This window comes from Hemiscyllium ocellatum, chromosome 12 (genome assembly GCF_020745735.1).
Source record: "Hemiscyllium ocellatum isolate sHemOce1 chromosome 12, sHemOce1.pat.X.cur, whole genome shotgun sequence".
NCBI classification, from domain to species: domain Eukaryota; kingdom Metazoa; phylum Chordata; class Chondrichthyes; order Orectolobiformes; family Hemiscylliidae; genus Hemiscyllium; species Hemiscyllium ocellatum.
In genome coordinates this window covers 80,388,911-80,405,518 of record NC_083412.1, presented here as the reverse complement: position 1 = coordinate 80,405,518, position 16,608 = coordinate 80,388,911, and the positions used below count along the sequence as shown (strand labels likewise).

At 41.3% G+C, this 16,608-nt stretch overlaps 1 protein-coding gene across 1 annotated transcript; it reads right to left on the bottom strand.

Annotated features, from left to right (window-relative positions):
- Positions 1 to 9,647: 9,647 nt before the first annotated feature.
- cbr1 (carbonyl reductase 1) lies at positions 9,648 to 16,401 on the bottom strand. Its single transcript, XM_060833766.1, has 2 exons — positions 15,925 to 16,401; positions 9,648 to 10,281 (listed from the first exon to the last, which is right to left on the bottom strand). The coding sequence occupies exons 1-2, from the start codon at positions 16,313 to 16,315 to the stop codon at positions 9,845 to 9,847; spliced, it is 828 nt and encodes a 275-aa protein (XP_060689749.1). The 5' UTR covers positions 16,316 to 16,401; the 3' UTR covers positions 9,648 to 9,844.
- Between the last annotated feature and the right edge of the window lie 207 nt (positions 16,402 to 16,608).

Here is a 16,608-nt window from a genome sequence, read left to right as displayed (position 1 = left end):
CAAGGGATTCCAATTCCTTATTAAACCACGGCTCCCTCACAAGACCCTTTCCTCCCTGCCTGACTGGTACATACTTATCAAGGACACCCAATAGCTGCTCCTTGAACAAGCTCCACATATCATTTGTGTCCTTCCCTTGAAGCCTATTTTTCCAATCCACACATCCTAAGTCATGCCTCACCGCATCATAGTTTCCCTGCCCCCAGCTATAACTCCTGCCCTGCAGTGCACACTTATCCCTCCCCATCACTAGAGTAAAAGTCACCGAATTGTGGTCACTGTCCCCGAAGTGCTCACCTACCTCCAAGTCTAACACCTGGCCTGGTTCATTACCTAGAACCAAATCCAGTATGGCCTCACCTCTTGTTGGCCTGTCTACATATTGTGTCAGGAAACCCTCCTGCACACATTGGACAAACACCGACCCATCTAACGAACTCGTGCTATAGCTTTCCCAGTCAATATCTGGGAAGTTAAAGACCCCATAACAACCACCCTACTACTTTCACTCTTCTCCTGAATCATCCTTGCAATACTTTCCTCTACATCTCTCGGACTATTAGGAGGCCTGTAGAAAACTCCTTACAGGGTGACCTCACCTTTCCTATTTCTAACCTCAGCCCAAACTACCTCAGATGGCAATTCTTCCTCCATCATCCTTTCCACCGCTGTAATACTATCCTTGACAAGCAATGCCACACCTCCCCCTCTTTTACCCCCACCTCTGACTAAAACATTTAAACCCTGGAACCTGCAATAGCCATTCCTGTCCCTGTTCTACCCACGTCTCTGTAATGGCCACAACATCGAAGTCCCAGGTACTGACCCACGCTGCAAGTTCACCTACCTTATTTCTTATACTTCTGGCATTGAAGTATACACACTTCTGTCTCCCGTTACTCTTGAAAACAAAAGTTGTAAACCTGGCAATGAGCTGTCTGCCCCATGGAAAACAGAATAAATAGCTTTGGGTTTCTTTTAGAAAAAAGAAGCGTGAGAGGTGAGGTCAGGTTCACACAGACCAAGGGTTTTAGTTTTTGCTTTCAGTTGTTGAAGCTGGGGTTTTGGAGGAAACAAAAAGATGAGGTCTCTCTTTGCTGCTAGATGTTTCTTCTAGTATCTCGTGTTTTGCTGAATTTGCCTTTGCCAAGGGTGTGTTTATGGGATGCTACTCCGTTGGAACGGTTAATGAGTGCTAGTTAAAACATATATTAATTTGTTAAGCATTTTGATAGCATGAAAGTTACGCCAATTCTTTTTTTGTTTGCATTTTAACCGTGATTTAAGAATAAACTGTGTTTTTCTTAAAGCCTAGTAGTTTGACCAATTGAATTGCATTTTGAACACCTTCACTTGCCTTAAATATGATAAAAGTTAGAGTCTAGGCTATCTCCTTGATATGTTTTGAGGGGGTTGGTCTGACCCATAACAGAAAACTTTGAAGGATTTGGTTTCTGTTAAAAAAAAGGGAATAGATCAAGCTGGTAACATTTTAGGAGACAGGGAGGTGTACTTTACTGGTGATAATTGGATCCAGAAAATATAGGTGAAGCGGAATGCTTGTTGAAAGACACATGAAGCTTTGACTGATACTGGGGAGAATTGAATCTCTGGTAGACAGCTAGAAGTGATTTTGACGTAGTTAAAAATCAAATAACACCAGATTATAGTCCAATAGGTTTAACTGGAAGCACCATTTTTCGGAGCGCTGCTCCTTCATCAGATGGTTGTGGAGTACACAGCTGTAAGACCGAATTTATAGCAAACGTTTACAGTGTGATGTAACTAAAATTATACATTGAAAAATACCTTGACTGTCAAATCTCTAATCTGTTAGAATGACCTTGTTAGTTTCACTTCTTTCATCTATAAATCTCAAAACTGTTTTTAAAAGTTACATTCTCAGCTTAACTGTCAGTCCAGATAATGTGTTGAAGGTGTTAGCCCCCTGTGTGCTGTTGACTATGCCATAATGTTTAGATTGATTCTAACCTAAAACATGAGTTAACAGAGTCTTACATGGATTCATACAATTTTTGAGCAAAGTACAATGTAACTCTGCAAGTACAAATTTACCCCGCATTTACATTTATACACTATCTCTGATACGGAGACTCAAGTGTAGAGAAATTACCTTGCTATTTCAGCTGTTGGGCTTTTACCTCACTGATGTTTTACAGTTTCTTTGTTGTGGGCTATCGAAGGAAGAATGAGAAGAGGAGGTTTACAAGATTTATCCCATGAATGAAGGACTTGTTACACGAGGAGCGATTGATGACTCTGGATCTGTACTCAATGGAGTTTAGAAGGATGAGGAGAAATATTGAGGGAGCTGGATAGAATGGACATAGAAGATGTTAACCCAAATAGGTGAGATGAGGATCCGAGGGCACAGCCTCAGAATGAAGAGACAATCCTTTAGATCTGAGATGAGGAGCAATTTCTTCACCAGAGAATAGTGAATCTGTGAATCTCATTGCTACAGAAGGCTGTGGAGACCAATCTATTGAGTGTATTTAAGCAAGAAATAGATAGGTTTTTGATTGGTAAAGGCGTCAAAGGTTATGGGGAAAAGGTAGGAGAATGAGGATGAGAAACGTATCAACCATGACCGAATAGTGGAGCAGACATGATGAGTCAAAAGGCTTAATTCTGTTCCCGTATTTTGTTATCATATGACTTTGTGGACAATATGAGGAGTTCTTTCATTTTACAAACACAAATTAGGGGCCTTAATTTCCTTGGTTCTAATAACCTTAAGATTTCTAACCAAAATCTTAGTTTAGATAATTTCATAACTAAATCTATCTGCTGATGTATCTTGTTCCCTGAACTGCTCTTAACTCCTCTGAAGTGTGAAACTAAACTTGCTTCTCAACTCAATCTTGGTGTCTTCTAAATTTATTTTGTTGAAAAAAGAAATTGCTCTACCCTGCAGTCTTCCAAAGTCAAAACAATACTAATGTCCTTCAATATTTACTCTAACTGTCAAACCCCCATAGATGATAAAGAACTTTTCATTCATGCCACAAATGTCTGCAGTCACTTGCTGTATGACACATGCAGGATTTAATCAATGTTCCAGAAAGACCTTTTTTTTTAAAGCCCTTCACAGAAGTAATCAGAACCCATCTTCCCTGATTTTAAAATCAACAATTCGAAAAATGATATTAATACAGATATACATATATGTATCTATATATGTATAAATTATACACCCTCTAAAGAAGAATGGAAATGTCCTTTTAAGAGATATTTTAATTTCCTATTAAATACTTCTTCATAACATTATTTGTATGTTACCTCAATAGTGCCAATAAATATTAAACATGTTTCATGGTAACCCTATTTTATATAAGTCCATTTATTCTTGAGTTTCCTCAACTTGTGCTCTTAACAAAATATCTGCTATAATATTATCCTTTCCAGCCAAATGAATGATATTTAAATTGTACAGCTGGATTATTAAAAATCCAAAAAACAGTTTTAATTTCTTGTCCTGAAATTTCTCAAAACAAAAGAATATTGTACTCCATATAAACAACAATTCATTCTGAGTGATTTGCAAAGTGATGTCAAGCCAACACCTCTTTCTCCACTGCCAAACATTTCTGTTGGGAGGCACTCAATTTCTTTGACAGGACTTCCAGTCTCCCTCACTATCTTGTAGTAAAGTGCGACCATACCAACATTACCAGCAGGTTTGCATGACTTCTCATACTTTGGTGTTGCAAAAACTGGTGCAATTGTCACCAGCAAAATTGTCAAATGCACCCTTAGCCTATTCAACTCATCTTTGAGAAATTGACTTTTAGCCAGATCTGTAACCAAATGAATTTTTTGCAACCAATGTAATAGTTTAATAAAATGGTGTAAATGTTCATCCCAGGATTGCCTGAGTACAACCAAAGTGTTCAAGTAGATAATGCAGTTATGTAGGTTGCTGATTATGGTGGTGGTTAATTATTGGAAATTTGCTAGTATTTTCTCTTCTTTCTCAAGAGCACGAGTTTGCATTGATACCGTCCATTTGGTTTCACAGCTGAAATTTATATGGCTCAGTCAATGGAAACTACCAACATTGTTTCAGGAAGTCAATTCTAGCAGTGAGTCATGTGTGTTCAGTTGCTTCAATGCAGTCCTTCAAATGTTGAATTGGATATGAATGCACTTTTGATTTTAAAATCATCAATACATATTTTTGTGACCCAGTCTGTTTCTATTACTATGACAATGTTCAATAATGTCACTGCCCATCAATAAGTTAATCTTTTTCCACAAAAGCTTATTTCTCAGCATTGAGTCTCTAAAGGTGTTATTTTATGGGTATTGCATCCCTAATATTAATGTTATATCAACCTTATGCAATTTTATTGCCTACTCATGCAATTCATTAATAAATCTGTTTAGATTTGTAATAGCCTTGGTAAATCACTTAGCATACTATTTCATCTTGCAGAAAACTATCAATCTAATATTTTAAGCACCTTCATATTATTTAATCTGATTGCTGGAGGATTAAAATTTGAATTTTTAATTTCTGATTCATTCTCCGATTGCCCTGACATTTTTGTTTCGCCCTCTGTTTCTTTCACAAATAAGAATACACTTTTCTTGACAATCACATCATGTTCGGCCCACGTCATGGGCCAAAGGGCCTGTTAGCTGTATTAACATGACACGTTGACTGATGTTTCCTCCTGTTTGGTGTACTCGTCACATAATTCACATCATCTTTTTCAATTTGTTCAGGTCCATGGAACCTTGTCTTCAATGGTTACCCAGAGCTAAGTAATAATCCTAACACCTTGGGTGGAATCTTCCCTTGAATGTAGGCATTAAAAAGAAAGTTGGGAAATTACATGATTTAGCGAACAAGCAGCTTCTCAACAGAGAGCAAAAAGTCCCATTTTCCAACCGTGTTGAATGATGAGACGAGGTTTGTGTTAGTGAGTGGTGAGAGACTGATTTGCATACCAGGCCATAGTATTAAGACACGGTGTAAACCCTCCGGCTTAATTTAAAGCAGTAACATAGAAAATATTTGTCCCATGCAGTAATCTGTGAAAATTCAAGAGGCCAAGAACTATTTAAAATACAAAATTAACAACTTTATTTCTTAAAATATAACAGAGAATAATTAACTAACAACTATTTACAACTCCTTCCTTTAACCTAGCTTTTACTTTCCCTTCTGTAATACTAGTCTGATAAAACCGCTGATTAAGATTTACTGAAAAATACAAATTTCAAAATCAGCCAGTAGTGGAATCTTATTGTTCTATCTTTCTCTGTAGATTTGCTCTCCATGTCAGTATTAATGTTTTTCTCTGACTAACAGTCTACATCTGTTGGCCTTTTGGCTATTCTTCTCCAACTTTTCATTGTTTTTCTGGTTTTATACCCCCAAAGCATTGGATCATGTCATTGGCATTTAAGATTGTCAATATACTCAATTCAAACTTTATTAGAGTTTGGTACGTTTTGGGGGTATAGTTTATACTGATTAGCCTAATTTGAATTTGGTTTTGTCTCCAGGCCACCAGCTACATTAGCTGCTGGTCCAAAAGGTTACATTGTATCTTGTTCCAAATACTTGGTGCTGTCAAGTAGTTCTGCTAGCTTTTAACTTTCTTAAAGATACAGTACATCCAAATCTTCATAACAATAGGGCTGTGCTCTCATTAGGAGACATTCGTGATGGTTTAGCCTGAGTTCACCACACCTCAGGCAAGGAGAGAAGTTTACAAAGCAAGGCCTTCATGATGTGGGAATTGAACCCATGATGTTGGTATCAGCCACCCAGCCAATGGAGCTTGCAATAACAAATTATTATTCCTGAAACTCACCTCCTTAATATGTAGTTTTCCATTCCTCCACCTGCTGGAGGGAAACTGGATAGCAACACTTCCTGACATGAAAATCAGAGCAGTCACTTGGTGTCCCCAGCTCACCATCTTGTTCCTCGCAATCTCCATCTAGGACAGCGGTCACCAACATCTCAGGGCAAACTCCATGGGCAGCAACCACCTGCAAGTCTCCTGTCCGTGGATGTTGCCATCTAACACATACCAGACTCAATGCATCATCATGGCACACCTCTGATTCACTTACAGTACAGTGCTGTGTTTTAATGCTACACTTGGGAGTGCAATGGTACCTCTAGGACAACTCTCCTGCATAAAAGACCAGAAATTCTGAAGTCCAAACCAGTTTTAGTCAGCCCAGTGTCTGACATATATTTACAATTGTAAGGATGCTGTCACTTTAAAAAGGTTATGTTGTCCTTGAATTTGTTTTTCAAGAGAGGTCATAAAGACCGAAGTACCAAAGTGTCTAGTTTAACAATGGGAGGGGAGTGGCCAGTTCTGGTTTATTCTAGTTTAGATGGAGTGATCATAAAATGCTAGTGTCCAGAAACATGTTCCAAACTTCAGTGAATGGTTTCTGACTGACTTTCTCTGAAATCGCTTTGCATGTTATTCCCTCCCGCCTGTAAGAATCTGTGTTTCAATTTACTATTTTTACCAAGGAGTGTTTCTGGAACGTTACTTGATTGGAACAGCTTGTTAGTTAAATTGCTATATTGGGCTGGTTAGTCTTCCAATAATAAAGTTATTCTAAATTCTATTTTCTTTTGTTCATAGGTTTAACTGTGGTGTTTAAATAAATTCTGTTTTTCTTAAAACTGAGTGGTTTGACTAGCTGCGCCACACCAGGGATATCCACTTCACATCTACCTTTCAAATATGAAAAAGTTAGGGTTTGGGCGACCTTCTTAAAATAATTTGAAGAGTTCTGGCCTGGACCATAACATTATTTCTGAATCAATATATTGATAAATCTTTCAGACGTCTGTGTACTGACTCATGAGCATACCATCTCTCTGTAGGGTCATATCCCATTTGCCCAAATCAGCATACATTGACAGAGCCAAATCTTAGGAAGCCCCTTGTCTGGCAGACAAACCATAATCTTGAAACAAATATATCTATTAGAGAGTCACACATTACGGAAATAGACCCTTCGGTCCAATTCGTCCAGACCAACCAAACGTCCCAGTCTGAGCTAGTCACATTGTCCAGCATTTAGCCCATATTCCTCTAACCCCTTCTGTTGTGACTGGAACAAGCACCAGGTGGATTGCATTTACTGTGAGTTCCTTGATTGGAGCTGCTAACCTGGGCCAGTCAGGGAGCCCTGGCTGACAGATATAAACAGGAGATTCAAAGAGCATCTTCCTTTGTTGTGGTTCTGTTCGCCGAGCTGGGAGTTTTTGCTGCAAACGTTTCGTCCCCTGGCTAGGGGACATCATCAGTGCTGTTGGAGCCTCCTGTGAAGCGCTGCTTTGATGTTTCTTCCGGTCTTTATAGTGGTTTGTTCTTGCCGCTTCCGGGTGTCAGTTTCAGCTGTAGTAGTTTGTATATGGGGTCCAGGTCGATGTGTCTGTTGATGGATGTTCTTGCCACTTCCGGGTGTCAGTTTCAGCTGTAGTGGTTTGTATATGGGGTCCAGGTCAATGTGTCTGTTGATGGAGTTTGTGGATGAATGCCATGCCTCTAGGAATTCCCTGGCTGTTCTCTGTCTGGCTTGTCCTATGATGGTAGTGTTTTCCCAGTCAAATTCATGTTGCTGGTTGTCTGAGTGTATGGCTACTAGGGATAGCTGGTCGTGTCGTTTTGTGGCTAGCTGGTGTTCATGGATGCGGATTGTTAGCTGTCTTCCTGTTTGTCCTATATAGTGTTATGTGCAGTCCTTGCATGGTATTTTGTAAACTACGTTAGTATGGCTCGTGCTGGGTATTGGGTCCTTTGTTCTAGTGAGTTGTTGTCTGAGCGTGGATGTTGGCTTGTGTGCTGTTATGAGTCCTAAGGGTCGCAGTAGTCTGGCTGTCAGTTCTGAGACGCTCCTGACGTATGGTAGTGTGGCTAGTCCTTTTGGTTGTGGCATGTCCTCATTCCGTGGTCTATCTCTTAGGCATCTGGTGATAAAGTTGCGTGGGTATCCGTTTTTGTGGGGGGGGGTGTCCCCCCACTGATGATGTCCCCTAGCCAGGGGACGAAACGTTTGCAGCATAAACTCCCAGCTCGGCGAACAGAACCACAACAACGGACACCCGAGCTACAAATCTTCACTCAGACTTTAAGCATCTTCCTTTTGCTGGCTAATCAGAGCTCATGTACTGTATGTGTATAAATGAAGGGTTACCTGGTTATGGGATACTGGCCTCTATGCTGATATTTCAGTGGTGACGAGAGAAAAACAATATGTCCCTGAAGAAAATTCACTCACAGCAGTCATCCTTGAGTTGGGGTAAACGTTTCTGGCATCTTACCTTTATTTGGGAAGCTTAACTCATTCAGCACTGCCATCGAAGACTGGGCCCAGTAAATGGGAAGAATTTCATTAAAGACAGATGAAAAGCAAAAAAAGATTAATCCTTTCAAGTGCTTGCAGACCCAAAGCATTTTCAGTTATTAGGAGGCCAACTTTCCCTGAGGTACCAGATACAAAAACCTTTTCAAGCCTTCAGATTTAGTTAAGGAATATTACAATGTCAAACCTTCTCTAATTCTGAGACTATCAGTTTTATTCAATTGTTTGAGAACTAGAGGTATCTGGAGCTTCTTCACTCTCCACTACACCACCTATGTTGGTGTCATCTGCAAATTTACTAACCATGCATCCTTTATTCATATCCAAATCACTTAACATAAAATGACAAAAGGCAGTGGACCTTGCACCAATCCTTGTAGCACACGGTGGTCACAGACATCTAGTCTGAAAAACAACCCTCTACCACCACTCTGTTATGAAGATGTGGATGTACTGTACCTTTAAGAGAGTTAAAAGCTGGTAGAGCTACCTGACAGCACCCAGTATCAATAAGGTAACAATGTAACACTTGGTCAAAAACTAAATTAGTTGGTTGCCTAGAAACAACAAAACGGATTCAAATTAGGTCAATCAATTTGAATTATACCCCCAAAAAATACCAAACTCCAGGTCCAGTTTGAATTTAGTATATAGACAATCTTAAAATCACAATCTGATGTTTGTGGGTATAAGACTGGGGAAAGTTGATCAGTTCAGTTGAGAGGAATACTGTCCAGCAACCAGCATGGAAAAAAACTTGCCTGAAAATTAGCCCTCTTAAAGGTAACCTTATCGATCAGTAACCTGTGAAACAGAATCCCCAAGGAAGGAAAACACAGGAAAATCCAAACACAAGAACCGAAAGCTGCCTAATTTTGAGATAAGAAGTTTTGTTTTCTAAGTCTTAATTGGGAGTTTTATCAGACTGGTATAGTGGAAGGGGAAGGTATATGAAAGGTTAGAGGACGGAGGTGTAAATAGTTGTTAAGAAATAAAATTGTAAATTTTTTTTACAGATTACTGCATGGGATAAATCTTTTCTGTGAAGCTGGTTTTAAATTAAGCAGGAGGGTTTACCCCATGTCGTAACAACCTCGGTTTCCTATGTCCACCAAAAATGCAGAAGACAGGATTATCAATTTGAAAAGTCAACAAGAAATTATAATGTTTAGTAAGCACATTTTTATCATTGTTGAATACCTAACTAATCAATGTTTTGCAACACTAGCAGCAATGACTTTATTTTTAAAAACTGACACATCAGCACAAGGCAAAATTATTGATTTTAATGATAGTGATTGAGGAAAATTTATTACACAAAAGTTAGCCATTGGAAACAAAGAAAGATTTGCTGAACTAAATTATAACCCAGTGATTGTCAGTTTCTGTGTTAGCATAAAAAGGATAATTTTTTTGTTTCTTCTGCCCTTCAGTGTCTTTGCCATCCTGTTCCCCAAAATCTAAAGGTTTACCATTCCTGAACTGTTTTATTGCTTACAAACTCTCCATGTGGAGCTTCTGCCCCTGCTGGGAGCAGAGCTAAATAAACTGGGGTCACTGCCCCTTCTTCTGCTGTTCCAGGTGCATTAGGACCTGCCATGTCGGTTTTTACCCAACCTGGACAACAGGCATTCAACAGGATCCCATCTCCTGGTCTCTCTTTCGTCAGTTTTCGGGCATGGATCCTGGAAAGGACCGTAACACCGATCTTTGAAACCCCATAGGCAGAGGATGGCCACCCCTGTTCACTGTGGACCCCTTGTTTAGCATCTTCAACAAATTTCTTCATCAACTCCACCAGTTCTTCCTCGGTGATGGTGGAACTGCGGAATTTCTTTTGGAGCTCTTGGCTGCATTTTTGCAAAGCCATGGAGCTGGCTACACTGGACACATTCACCACTCTCCCTGCAGATTTAAAACAGAAAGCAAAATCAGGTTACGTACACGAGCACAAAAACCAAGAAGTTATATATCTCTCTCTCTCGTCCCATTTTCTCTTATCCTGAATGCTATGAAACAGGCCGAGGAATTATTTCAAAAAAAAAAGGAGCTCACTAATCTCAGACAAAAATGACATTTTCCACATGAGCTGATCAATTATATCTACAAAGCACAAAAATAAAACAGACCCTCCATCCAACTTATCCATACTGACGGAGTTTCCCTGACTAAACTACCAGGGTCATCACAACTGGCTGCTGATTCTGTCTCAATATCAAAGTCCCTATTACCTCAATCAAATTCTCCCTTAACCCTTTATATTCCAGAGAATGCATGCCTAATTTACCCAATCTCTGCTTGTAATTTAATCCTTGCAGTCTTTATAATGTTATGATGAATTTGAATTTGTTGTGGTTCTGTTCGCCGAGCTGGGAATTTATGTTGCAGACATTTCGTCCCCTGTCTGGGGGCCATCCTCAGTGCTTGGGAGCCTCCTGTGAAGCACTTCTGTGATCTTTCCTCCGGCATTTGTAGTGGTTTGAATCTGCTGCTTCTGGTGGTCAGTTCCAGCTGTCCGTTGCAATGGTCGTTATAATGGGTCCAGGTCGATGTGCTTATTGAATTAATCTGTGGATGAGTGCCATGCCTCTAGGAATTCCTTGGCTGTTCTCTGTTTGGTTTGTTCGATAATAGTAGTCATGACAAGCAACATGAATTCGACTGGAACAACACTACTATTATAGGACAAGCCAAACAGAACAGCCAGGGAATTCCTAGAGGCACGGCACTCATCCACAGATTCAGATTCAATCAATAAGCACATCGACCTGGACCCAATACACTGACCACTGCAACGGACAGCTGGAACTGACAAACGGAAGTGGCAGAGACAAACCACTATAAAATGCTGGAGGAAAGATCACAGAAGCACTTCACAGGAGGCTCTCAAGCACTGAGGATGTCACCTAAACAGGGGACGAAACGTCTGCAACACAAATTCCCAGCTCGGCCAACAGAACCACAACAACGAGCACCCGAGCTACAAATCTTCTCACAAAACTTTGATGAATCTATGCTATAAAGATCAATATAGATGTCAGAACTGTACTCCAGATGCAAAGCAACCAATGCTGAGCAAAGCTGTAGGAACATTTCCACCACTAATTTCTTCTAGGCCCTCAGTTCATCTATCACTTTCATTAATTTTGTAATAAGCTACCATATTTCAGTGACCCGTTTTATGAATTTCCAAATATCTTCTGGCCACCATTGTGCACGCGTTGAAAGTCAGAGCAGTTAGTTTGTGGGTTCCAGCTCACTCCTCTGAACCTCCATCTTACACACATTCTCATCATCTAAGCACACTCAAAATCTGTAACCTGCTGAGGGGTCTTGATGGGGTGGATGCTGACAGCATGTTCCCTCTTGCAACGGTATCTAGAATGAGGGGGCATCGTTTAAAAATAAGGGGCCACCACTGAAGACAGACGAGGAGAAACTCTTTTTCTGAGGGTCATGTATCGTTAGAATTCTCTTCCTTAAAAGATGGTGGGAGTAGCATCCTTGAAAATCTAAGGGGAGAATAAAGAGAGTTTTTGTCTTTAGAAGAATGCTAGATATTCGAATCTTTGCCAGCACAAGAAAACTCAGAAGTGGAGTGAACATGAGAATAGTAACAGATTTAAGGGAGACATAAAGGAGAAGACACTAAACATATACAGCAAAGATTTGTGGTTTATTTGTTTTGCAGCTTAGTAGACCCAGTGCTATGTTTCCATTGATTGCTGTTAGTATTTGAGAGCATTATTGAGAAGAGAATTATGAGCTGGGTCATCTATTTGAAAAGATTTTAAATTAAATCAAGAGTTTTCTTTGAAAATTGTATAATTGAAGAGCAGAAACGTCCAGCTCAGTCCGGGACCCAGACTCGACTTTAAACATAGCTAAATCGGTAGAAAAAAGGATTGAGTGAAGCAAAGGGAACAACACATAAGTTCCCGGTCACAATTATGTAGAACTATCCACACCCCCAGGCTAATACTGCCTTACCTCTGAGCCAAGAGACGTGGGTTCAGGTCCCACCTGCTCCAGAGGGGTGTCGTAACACCCCTGAACAGATTAGTTCATAAATACCTACATTGTTATCTTTCCTCAACTGATCATCCGAGAAAAGGCTGTTGGCAAACCCCTTCCAGAAAACCCATACTTGCACATTATACAGTCCAATTGCCACCCTCCCTTTCCACTCCAATGTCTGGAAAGTATGGTCACCTCCAGGCTCCCTGTGCGTCTTTCTCACAACACCAAAAATTCAAGAAATTTTATGCTGCAGAAGGAAAATTCAGTGCAAATGTATGTATCTGCTTGACAGTACAGTTGGTGCCATTCAGGCCTCCACTCCACAAACGGGCAGTCTTCCACTTCAGATCACAGAGAACTGAGCAAAGGAGTTTATTATTCAACTCACGATGGAGGTGCTGGCAAAATGGTTATGAGACTGCATTATTTATCCAGAATGCCAATTTAATGTTCTGAGGACGTTAGTTCAAAACCAATCGCAGCAGACAGTGAAATTTGAATTTTTTTTAAAAATGTGGAATACAAAGCTAGCTTAATTACAACTATGTACCCTATCATAAAACACACATCCGGGAAGAAAGTTTGCATTTCTTACCTGGTCTGGCCACTAAATGACTCCCGACCCACAGCAATGTGACTGACACTTACCTGCCTTGTCGGAAATTAGGGGATGGGCAATAAATGTGAGTGATCAACCCATGAGTGAATAAAAAGTGGTATAACCATGAGATGGGAGGTACTTTGATATTTTTGTTTAACAAACAATTAGTTTACGTGAAATATAAAAGGAAGGAACAAACTTCTTCCGCCAAAGTGGTGAATCTACGGAATACACTGTCACAGAAGATTGTGGAGGCCAGGTCATCGAGTACACTTAAGGCAGAGATAGGTTCTTGATTATCAAGGGTTACAGGGCAAAAGTGAGAAAGTGTGGTTAAATGAAGAACAACACCTTATCTTCCGCCTGGGCAGCCTACAGCCTAGAGGACTCAACAATGAGTTCTGCAATTTCAAATAACCTCCCTTCCTTTCCCCAACTCCCTATCCAGCCTCTTCCCCTTCCGTCCATTCCTCAACCGCCAACGGGATTCATTCTTTTCATTGACCAACCAGGTCGTACCCTCTGCTTGTGTCCACCTATCCCCATCTCATCACGCTGCGCTCCCCCATCCCCTTTATCTGCAGCTCCCCTTATACCCACCCCCAGTCCTGAAGAAAGGTTACACCCGAAATATCGATTTCTCCAGCTCCTGATGCTGCCTGGCTTGCTGTGTTCTCCCAGCCTCCTGCTTGTCTACCTTGAGAAATATATCAGATGTGATTGAACGGTGGAACAAATTCTTGGGCTGAATGGCCTAACTTCTATTCCTATGTCTTATGGTGAGGTTTTTGAAAATATAACAAAGAGGATTTAATGAGGGCATGACATGATTTATATGGACTTCAGTAAGGCGTTCAACAAGGTTCCTTATGGGAGACTGATTAGCAAGGTTAGATCACATGGAATACAGGGAAAACGAGCCATTTGGATACAAAACTGACTCGAAGGTAGAAGACAGAGGGTGGTTGGTGGAGGGTTGTTGTTCAGCCTGGAGGCCTGTGACCAGTGGAGTGCCACAAGGATCGATGCTGGGACCACTACTTTTTGTCATTTATATAAATGACTTGTATACGAATATAGAAGGTAGAGTTCGTAAGTTTGCAGATAACACCAAAATTGGAGGGGTAGTGGACAGAGAAGGTGATCTCGGATTACACCGGGATCTTAATCAGATAGGCCAATGGGCTGAGGTGTGGCAGATGGAGTTTAATTTAGATAAATGCAAGGTGCTACATTTTAGGAAAGCAAATCTTAGTAGGACTTGTACACTTAATGGTAAGGTCCTAGGGAGTGTTGCTGAACAAAGAGACCTTGGAGTGCAGGTTCATAGCTCCTTGAAAGTAGAGTCACAGGTAGAAAGGATAGTGAAGACAGCATTTGGTATGCTTTCCTTTATTTGGTCAGAGCAGTGAGTACAGGAGTTGGGAAGTCACATTGCAGTGGTATAAGATGTTGGTTAGGCTACTTTTGGAATATTGTGTGCAATTCTGATCTCAATCCTATTGGAAGGATGTTGTGAAACTTGAAAGGGTTCAGAAAAGATTAATAAGAATGTAGCTAGGGTTGGAAAATTTGAGTGATAGGGTGAAACTGAAGAGGCTGAATAGGCTGGGGCTTAGATTAGATTACTTACAGTGTGGAAACAGGCCCTTCGGCTCAACAAGTCCACACCGACCTGCCAAAGCGCAAACCACCCAGACCCCTACATTTACCCCATATCTAACACTATGGGCAATTTAGCATGGCCAATTCACTTGTCCCACACATCTTTGTGACTGTGGTAACCAGCGCATCCGGAGGCAACCCACGCAGACACGAGGAGAATGTGTAAACGTCACTCAGTCGCCTGAGGTGGGAAATGAACCTGGGTCTCTGGCACTGTGAGGCAGCAGTGCTAACCACTGTGCTACTCACAGGGCTGTTTTCCCTGGAACATTAAAGACTGAGGGGTGACTTCATAGAGGTTTATAAAATAATGAGGCGTATGGATAGGATAAATAGACAAAGTCTTTTCCCTAGGCTGGGGGAGTCCAGAACTAGAGGCCACAGGTTTAGGGTAAGAGGGGAAAAATATAAGAGGGACCTAAGGGGCAACCTTTTCACGCAGAGGGTGGTGCATGTGTGGAATGAGCTGCCAGAGGAAGTGGTGGAGGCTGGTAAAATTACAACATTTAAAAGGCATCTAGATGGGTGTATAAATAGGAAGGGTTTGGAGGGATATGGGCCAAGTGCTGGCAGGTGGGTCTATATTAGGTCAGGATATCTGGATGGCATGGACGAGTTGGACCGTAGGGCCTGTTTCTGCGCTATTACATCTCTATGACTCTAAATAGCAAATTTATTTTTAGGATTCCAGGGTCTGCAAAGTTTGAAGACAAATTCCACATTCCACACTAGTGAAAAGGGTACAAAGAATCACCTGAGAAATCTCGTGGCTTTTCACGGCCAATCTCGGCTCTTGCGTCACATGGGCCAGCTCTAAGTGAGATACCAATTCCGGCCACTACGCCTACTTGTCTCCTGCAACATTTTTCCCTAAGGTTCTAAGGGATCTCCCCTCCCAATTGGCCAATATATTTCAAATCAGAACAACCCCTCCAGTAAAGATATGCCACTCCTGCCTTTTGTTATGACAAATTATTTCAAATCTGTGCACCTTCCTGCTAAAGGAGGAAACAGCTTCTCCCTCAGCCTAGTTTTTGAAGTCCCTTAATTGTTTTCAACAAAAGCTATGTTTAATAGTACTACAGCTATTAACTTTCATGGTTACCTTCACCGCACAATCTGACCTAAATCAGGAATCAAATTAAGCTGCTTCCGTTGCTGTTTAACCCTCCTGAATCAAAAGAGATCGCCCTGTTAGTAGACAATGAGAGATTGTTTTAAAAGGTGAAGTCTGCATTTCCAGAGCGTGGTGTACATTGTACCTTGGGGTTTGATGATGGGGAGGAGCTCGGTGGACACGTCCTTGGTCCCGTAGAAATTGGTGGCTATCGTCACCTCGGCTTGGGTTTTAAACGGAGTGGTATCTGCCATTTTAAAGGCGATGCCGGCGTTGTTGATCAGGACATCGATGCCTCCGTACTTCTGGGTCATGAAGGTCCGCAGCTTTCCGATGCTCTCCCGATCGGTGATGTCCAACTGGTGGTAAAGCGGCTTCAGCTGCTCCTGCTGCAGTTTGTGGAGCGCCTGTTGCCCCCGCTCCACATCCCGGGAGGTCAGGTACACGTCCCCGTCAAACCGTCGGCACAGAGCCTTCACCACCTCCAGGCCGATCCCTTTGTTGGATCCGGTCACCACGGCCACCCGGTTGGGCATGTTCACGGTGTGAGTCAGCGCTGCCTTTCCACAGCAGGGACTCACCGAGAATGACTCAGGGCCAGATTGTTACATTCAGCACCCAGTGCGCAGGCGCCGCCTCTGGGTACAGTCCAGAGAAAATGCTACCAATGCATTCAGGGAAAACTTCAGTCCATAAAGTGTTCGAGTTTAATTACTTTAAATCAACATTGAAGGTCCAATGACGTCGTTAATCAGTCACTAGTCAGTTATGCAATCTGGTAATGTTTGAACTAGATATTAATACATTGCATAAAATCAATTTCATTGCA

What these genes read in the sequence shown, in the direction of transcription:
- cbr1 (XM_060833766.1), bottom strand. Translation starts at nt 16,315, where the DNA reads ATGCCCAACCGGGTGGCCGTGGTGACCGGATCCAACAAAGGGATCGGC. An exon ending in CCCCATCATCAAACCCCAAG is followed by an intron (nt 10,282 to 15,924) that starts GTACAATGTACA and finishes TTAAATCTGCAG; the next exon opens with GGAGAGTGGTGAATGTGTCC.